At 35.2% G+C, this 8,375-nt stretch overlaps 1 protein-coding gene across 1 annotated transcript; it reads left to right on the top strand.

Annotated features, from left to right (window-relative positions):
* Window positions 1-2,955: 2,955 nt before the first annotated feature.
* LOC143469138 (collagen alpha-1(XIV) chain-like) lies at window positions 2,956-8,172 on the top strand. Its single transcript, XM_076966713.1, has 9 exons — window positions 2,956-3,085; window positions 3,547-3,629; window positions 4,284-4,379; window positions 5,394-5,499; window positions 5,905-6,093; window positions 6,316-6,424; window positions 6,596-6,750; window positions 6,943-7,112; window positions 7,196-8,172. Exons 1-9 carry the CDS (start codon window positions 3,028-3,030, stop codon window positions 7,382-7,384), a joined length of 1,155 nt encoding a protein of 384 aa, XP_076822828.1. The 5' UTR covers window positions 2,956-3,027; the 3' UTR covers window positions 7,385-8,172.
* Window positions 8,173-8,375: the final 203 nt, after the last annotated feature.

Here is an 8,375-nt window from a genome sequence, read left to right as displayed (position 1 = left end):
GGTATTGTTATACTCAGACGAGTATAAATGCATGTTTATGTTTTGTTTTTTGGAAATTTTAATATCCAAATGTTAATCAGTCGAAAACCTAATTTCTTGTCAACTTAGTTTTATTGGATAATTGTTATTACATTCTTGTTTACAACATAACATAGTTGGTTATCACGTTTTTTCGTGATGAAATACATGTTTGATATACCATAGGTAATTTTAATATTGCTTGCAATTACTTATTATACTTTAACAAAACTGCTAAAACGTTTTTAGAATATGCGTCAACACCGAGCTTCACATCTACCCTTACTTCTATAAAACTGCAACTACATCCAATGTCTGGTTGTTTTTCCGTGCACTTGGTGGCGGGCAAGAGCATTCGGTTATGTGTAAGTCCAGCGAGCTGTCGGTTGGATGAAACATTTTCTCTTTAATATTTTTTGACAAGCGACTTGACTCTCTGAACTCTTTAATTATGTCACAATTAAAAGCTTCGCACGCACGACTTTAGTGCACGCGGCTTCAAACAGGCTTATTAGTCACGCAATATTCTTGAGCACGGCATGAAATTGATATAAACGAGGGATATGTTATATCGGAAAATATGCAAAGTCGTATAGTCTAATGATTTTAAAATATTATTTTAATTTTTCAGCGGTTGTAAAATGTGGCGTGTCACGTTATTATTTAATTACCGGCGCAAAAGCTTTAATAGGATTAAACATGATTGCTTACTGTGTTGTTTGAGTAGAATCGATGTGCACCTAAATGAATGTTCAACTCATCAACGTGCACGAAAATGTAAATAATTTTGCTTGAACAATATTGTGAACTGCCCCGAGAAAATATACCAACCTCCAAGTCGCTTTCACCTGTAATAACGTAAAGATGAATTTTTGTGGGTTGACTCCACAGGATACTTAACGACACATATTGTGCTGTGAAACATGTTATTATCGGATTAACTCCGGTAGCTTAAGTTATCAAAACACTTTTTGGAAGACGGGAATACAAACTCTTGATAGTCACTTCCAAAGTCTTAAGCTGGCCTTGTTTGTGAGCTTCATGACGAAATGTTGTGGAAATAGATTCAAGGTGTGCACCAGACGCACAAACCCTTTGAAGGCGTTTCTTCTAAATTTGCTCCGTTTTTAGAGACTTACGCCAGAACTTTTGGATCGCGAAAATGTGGCGAAAACAGGTCCATATACAGGATCTGTAATAAACATACTACCATTACTATGTTAACAGTTTTATTCGTTAATTTACATATAGCGCGTTGTTTTAGGAAAAAAAGCAAATTACTTTTGGTAAAAGCACTTCACATCTTTTGAACGTAAAGATACACAATTTTGCATGGCGACACTTCTGCCATACATTTATTTGTAAATACGGAAAACATTTTTTACAATGTATGCATGAATCCTAAAATTTAATAAAATCATCTATCTGTTGCTTTTCTATGCCGGAAATTAATCTTACAAGCGTTTGATGAAAATTGCAGAAAAGCCCTGCAAATGCAAATTGTTTTACTTTCCGGTGGTCCAACGTAATTGTGAAATGATGCGTTGTATGAAGAAGACTTCTTAATCTCTTAATCCGGTTAATAACGTAAGATTTTCCGCATTCCGTCACTGGATTTTTATCAACGTTTCATGACCAACAAAATTTTGTTAACCACGGCAGACAAAGGGCTTAACCCTCCTCGAGTTCAACTACAATTAGTGGTTAGCTAGAAAGAGCTTTTTTATCTTACCATTAAGCTGATTGATTAAACCTCGAACCTTACTTGTTTTTATCCGGATTTTTAGTTGTGGGGAAGATATCGATCTGCTCCGGGATTAACGGGGCGATTTTGGCGCTTAAAATAGAACTTAAGCTCACCTTAAAATAAACGCCCCACTCAGAGTAAGATCCACGAAAATCACGAAAGTTGTATAAAGTAGCAAAAATAGAACTTGAAGAAAGGGAGGTTATTTTTCATACTGACTGAGTTGCGTGGGTAGAGATTAAAAAAATAGTTGTTGTTTTGCAGAAGTTATTTTTATTAAATTAAACTTCCTACTACAAATTAAAACATGCTTTTCAACAGTAGCTTGTCTGTCTGGGATTTCGCATGCAATTTCTGCACTGACCGGATGTGTATGCGTGCAGTTTGAAATCTTAATACTACAAGATTATAACTTTATAACAACAACGGATATAACAACGGAATAGATATAACAACGGATAAAAATAGCTTTGATCTAGTTAAAATGATCAAAACACGAGAACAAAATAAAAGTGTGTACTTTTGCGCGCGTATTATAACTATTATAACTTATACTATATATACTATAACTATATATAACTTATACTATAACTATACAAGATTATAACTTTAGTTTGAAAAAAAATTCCCTGGAATCTGCAACATCCCTTCACAACCCGACTTGAGTTCGTTTGAACTTTTGCGGTCATATGTGCGTGAGAATAACCCGCGACAATCATTCATGTTATTACGCCTCAAGCCCGCTCGGTAGTCGTGATAAATTTTTTTTTTTGAAAACATTCTTCTAGTGTAGCTTATAATCACCAAAAACTGGTGGCACTCGCACCGGTGGTGGTTCATTTTTTCCCGGATTTTTACTTCATAGAACTCGTATAAATCCAGGAGTTTGTTGAAATTTTGCCCACAACTTTGTCATTACTCACGCGAGCGAGTAATGATGGAACGGTTTAAGAAAGTCATTGCTCGTTGCAGAGTGATAACGTGTTTATAACTTCGCGCAAGTGTGGTAGAAATTTGACTTTTGTGGCGAGCTGTCCGCAGGTCGTGGTCAGCGAAAAACATATCGGAGTCAGCAAGAGAGCACAGAGAAGTATTTACCAAGTTAAAACTTTACTTTTAGCTATACTGGAAACTTAACATTTTTTCTTATGACAGGCATTGCACTTGCAATTTTTTTGGAAAATTATTTTGTAAATCTTACATATTTTTGTTGAAATTTAGCTTTGATTACTTTTAATACGAAGCCGAGCAATTTTATTAATATGGGTTGTGAAACTTTGTTTTTTCTTGCAATCATCATATCAATATCAACAATACAAGGTAACAAAATGTTGAAATTAGCTGAGTTTGTTGTGAGTATAGTGATCACGTTTTCTCAAAAACATTTCCATGTGTCATTTGATTTTCTAATTAATGCAATAGCCCGAAATGACGTCTTTTAAAACATTTACTTTTAAATTCTAAATCTTTATATCAGCAACGTTTTATAAGTCTTTTCCATGTAAAGTGAAACTTAAGTCCATATAATTATATTCTTGATCTGACCATAAAGTGCAACATTTGCCTTGTTTGGAAGATTATGCACGTCCAGTTGCTCTCCACCATACCAATGTTGTGATAAAAATTTCCAATTATAAAACCAGAAAATCACTTTACTTTCATGGTAAATGTTTTGAACCTAGTGGCATTTTATAATAATCTTTTGAACCATTTATGGAAAAACCCAATCTCACTTGGTGCTCTCTGCAATTGAGAAGTTGAAGTTGATTTTTATTTTGCAGCAAAGATTTGCTGGAATTGTGACGCGAATTCGATCGAAGAATGCCGCGAAAACGGAAAGTTTATCACTTGCCCTTCGTTCGATGTAAGTTCGAGATACTTTGATTGGTTTTCAAAAATAAAATACATTAGTTTTATTCTTTATTTTGAAGCACGGGAAAGCTTACGTCTTTTTTCACATTATACTGTATATGAATGTGCACGAACTTTTGTTTTAGTATATAGGCCTACTTGATAGTTTTAAATAAAACTTTTTGATTTTGAAAAATTATTTATGCGTATTTTATGTTCATGCAAAAGTTTTCTGCTTTTGAGTTGCTTTAACATAAAGCGTTATTTACTGGAAAACGCAACGGTAGCATTATGAAATAGTGAATGAAATTTTCATAAAAGCTAGATGGCGCTAAACGTAATTGCAAGGGTAAAGTTTTCTTGTGTTGTGGTGTCCATGTCTTGTTTGGCGAAACACGCCCGTTTTTAAACTCGGATAAACCATTTTTAAATTGCTTTTAATTGGCGTAAAAGGCTAGCTTGACTGTGATTGAAATTTCAAACGACATGTCAACCTAACTGCATGTGAAATGTTCATTTACTTCACACACATTATAATCACAAGAGCACTTTAAACACTATTTGGTTGGCCGCTTGCCGCCACGTTGCATGATGTCTTCAGATATCGATATGCTTAACGACTAGAACATCGGAAACTAATTAAATACATTTTTACATACTGTATTAGGATATTTGCTCCACAGTCGTGAGAATGAATCAAGGCTTAACCAAAGTTATGAAGGGTTGCAAGCAACAAAGAGCTTGCCTGAACAACCAAATACAGGTATATTTCTCCCTTATATACTTCTGCTTTTGAAAACCACATGATAACGATAGAAACATGTACTGTATATACATGACTTAACTTTCTTAAAAACGTTTTTTGATTGGCATGTTACAAGTTAATGTCAGATTTGCGGGACTTTTATGTGGGTGTATATCGTTCAGCCAACCGCCTGGTAATTGATGTATAAGTACTCGAATCAAGGCAAATGATTGAAATGAAGGTGTTTCTAATTTAACTGGTTGGTACAATGTTTAGCGACAGGCTAATTTGCACGACAAGGGCGTTGGTCTTTGAACGAAATGGTTAAAAAATTCATGTGATAAACTACCGTGTGAACCACCATAAAAATTCCGTGACCTCAAGGCCTCTAGCTGAAGCAACGAATAAATATGAGCATGCGCAATGGGTCAGTAAAATACATACTTATTTGGGTACGAAGTCCATACAAATATTTCACAAAAAAATATCTAAATCGTGCCTTAAACATGATTCTTTCAGTCATATTAATCTTATTATTACAATATAATATCCGCTTAAGTATACGCACCTTTACAAGTTTGCCATCCGGACAAGTGTGCAAGAATTTAGCAAAAAATTTGCGTTTTAATTTTTCCAACAAATTATTAGTTACAAGCGATTAAACCGATCAAACAGTTAGCTTATATAAAAAATTGAAAAGTTGCCTTTGCCTGGCATCATACGAAAAAATGCAGTCTACAATGCTCTATAGTCTATATCTATACTGTACCCTACAAACATTTCTAAATAACTGTATAGCCTAACCCTAACGCATGACATATGACATGACATGACATGACATGACGTATAACATGACATAATGTACAGTACGCCTACATATACAATTGTAATAGAACTTTTGCTATTATCAAATGAAGACACGCAAAGTTATTTGCATCGAAATAATCTCATTATAACGCAAGGAGAAATTAAAATTAAGAACATTGCCTTTTTTTAATTATCTTTACTAAATTAAAGTTGACTTATTTGCAGAACTGGGGAGGAAATTCAAGCATGCAGTGCGATGGCACAAGTTCATCGGTTTGTCGTTGCTGCTGCTTTGAAAATTATTGCAACGAAAACGTAACATGTGTACGAGGTATGAGTGAGCTGTGGTTTTTATAACCGGATTAAAGAAATCTGTCGTTGCGGTTACTCGATAACGGTGTTGTATAATTTCACGCACTTAAAGCGTTGGCATTTAAACATAATTACGAACACTAGATTGACACTGAGGAACAATTTTCTATATAAAGTTGATTTAAAATGCGTTTAAACTATTGGATATTTCTTGTATTAAACGTCGTTATAATATTGAAAAGCATCTAGATTAGATATAGAAATAAGTTTTACATGCATAAATTGGTGCTGGAGTGTATATGTCTACTGTCGTAATATATCTTCTGAACTTGTTAGTTAACCATGATTTTACTATCGATTGTCCCCGTAACCGTCGCACCGATTCTATCAAAATAAGAGAAAATATCAATGTCTTATACTTCAGAGGAGAGAACCACTTGTCCTGCTCTTCACGGTGTAGCCAATCAAGGAAATATTTTTTGTACTAATTCAAACCGGGTGGACTCAAGATGTTTTCTTATCTGTAGAAGGGGCGCATCCCTGTTCAATCCCAAATTTCGGTTCAGATGTCTGCCAAATGGAAAATGGAGCAGACCAGTTCCTTGTTGTGCAGGTTTTTCAGCCTTTATAAGAAACATTCTAAATTGGTTTGCAAGTTCGACCAAAAATTCTGAAAATTCAGTTTACTTCTGTAGCTGTTTCAACAATAACGTATAAATTATTAGTATTCTATAAGTTTGCAGATTTCGAAATTTCTGTCTTTCTTAAAAGTTGTTATAAGATAATAACCGGTTGGTTATATTCATTTAAAATGCCTGCAATGTACTTTTCTTAGAAATGGAACGCTGTCCACCGAGGCTTCTCATAGACTTAGTCATTTTGATGCACGTACGAGACGCTGAGACCTTTGCCATGGCATTTCCTGTAACTACTGCCTTCTTAGAGTGAGTAAAATTATATGTACAGTGAAACATTTTGCTCTGTTATTATAAATTGGAGCAAGCTTGCGCTCCTCCTAAGTGTTAATCTACGTTTCTCAATAAGAGGCCTTTTAATGACTGACCAAAATTTTTGTCTCGTTTTAATCATCATTTTAACCAGGAATTATTTTCCAGGAAAATTAATTTCGGTCCGGATTCTGTACATTATTCCATCCAGTACTACAGCGGCGATATCCACAAACCAGCTTTTAATTTTCGCGATCTTTTAAATCTAACTACAGATGAAACCTTAGAGAAGCTGGAAAGCGAAGTTATTTACCAAAATACAGGTCTAGTAGTGAATGCATTCGACAGACTTACCAGTTTCTCAGCACTGTAAATAAATTGCATTCGGCAATATAGCAAAGTGCGTGATATGCTGGTCTTGGTTGCAGAATTCAAACGAAGTAAAACTAATAAAATGTTATTACTTTTTTAATTTAATTAAACATAATCCTATATCAAATCATCCGCTTTTATAGCTGACAATAAAGTAAATACGGGGGCGGCGCTGCAATACATCCACGATGTCGTGTTTGGTTCCGAAGGAGATAGACCTGATGTGCGCAATGTTGTCGTTCTAATTACGGATGAAAATTCGGACGACGACGTAAAAGTTCCAGCAAAAATGCTCAGAGATTCCGGGGCCTTTGTAAGCACTTTGTCCTTCGACCGAGATTTTCCAATACCAGTTGGTTGTGTATTCTTTTAGTGTTCACATTAAGCATTTTGCAGGTCTATAGCTATTTTTTTCAATCGGACTTCTCAGCGAAAGAAAACATGGCACAACTTCGCGAAATCTCAGCCGTTGAACCGCACATCATTGTAGTACCGTCTGAAGGCCAATTTGGTGTCACTACTCAGTCGATATTAGATGATTTTCTCCACAACTTATGCCCGGTTGAATGTAGCGGGCAGCCGTAGTTTCATACCCAGTGGTGGGACTATTTTCCTTCTTGTAATTGCGGCCAGAATTTAGTGCCTAATTTTGTGAAATATCTTTAAGTATAAAACCTTAGATTGGGAAACAGTTACTACTTTCGACAATAATGCAAAAGAAGTTTCTCTGTATGTTTCCTGAGGTTTTGCTGCCTACCTTTATCCGAACTTGTAAAGTTTTCTAACTCAGAATCTCTCCGTTTTACGGCCAAATAAATGGCCGAGATTTGTGTCCAAATAATACGTTGTTCTGCGACTAAGCCGTTTTATATTACAGTTTGCCAAATCACAGTTATAATACGTCTGTCAATTAATGTGGCGGCCGTTGCTTTGGCAAAAACTAAATTATGTGTTCTGTTAAGTCAATTTAGCATACTAGAGAGTCGATGATGGCTTGATGAAGGTAAAAATTGGAAGCGTCGAATTTTTAGTATCCATTAGCTCAACATTCTCCTCAGATTAATTGGACGACGCAAATTATTTCATTCCTGAGTTTTGTAAATATTTTTGAGCGTTGTGTTATTTACTTGGTGGCGTTAGAACGCGAAAAGCATATTTCAACTATAATGCGATTTGCTTTAATTTATACTATGTCATGATACTTGCCATTAATTTGTGTCTATGTAGTTTGACCTGTTTCCAGTATGTGAGTGCCATGGAGTGCGATGCTTGCCTATATGTAAAGATTTCACCTTGCACGTATAATCATTAGCTATTACATTAAGTAGTTTCTGTCTGGTGAATCTTCGATGAAGTTTAAAGTACATAGAGAGTTATTTATTAGTATTGTTTGGTCCATACTAGCCAGTGCAAGATTAACCTATAAGCAAAATAAGCACGTGCTTAAGACAACAAGATAAAAGAGCCACCTTCAACCTAGAGTTATAAGTTGGTGCCCGGTTTTGGTTTGAAAAAAATCGGGCCCGATTTTATACTCACTTTATACTCTGCCACTTTAACGTTGTAATTTAACTTT

Source organism: Clavelina lepadiformis, chromosome 8, assembly GCF_947623445.1.
Source record: "Clavelina lepadiformis chromosome 8, kaClaLepa1.1, whole genome shotgun sequence".
NCBI lineage: Eukaryota > Metazoa > Chordata > Ascidiacea > Aplousobranchia > Clavelinidae > Clavelina > Clavelina lepadiformis.
This window is presented reverse-complemented; position numbering and strand designations above follow the sequence as displayed.

Bases quoted from the DNA above. Each gene is read 5' to 3' on its own strand.
- LOC143469138 (XM_076966713.1), top strand. From the start codon at position 3,028: ATGGGTTGTGAAACTTTGTTTTTTCTTGCAATCATCATATCAATATCA. The intron at 3,086-3,546 runs GTAACAAAATGT...TTTATTTTGCAG, and splicing joins ATCAATATCAACAATACAAG to CAAAGATTTGCTGGAATTGT. The intron at 7,113-7,195 runs GTAAGCACTTTG...AGCATTTTGCAG, and splicing joins TCAGAGATTCCGGGGCCTTT to GTCTATAGCTATTTTTTTCA.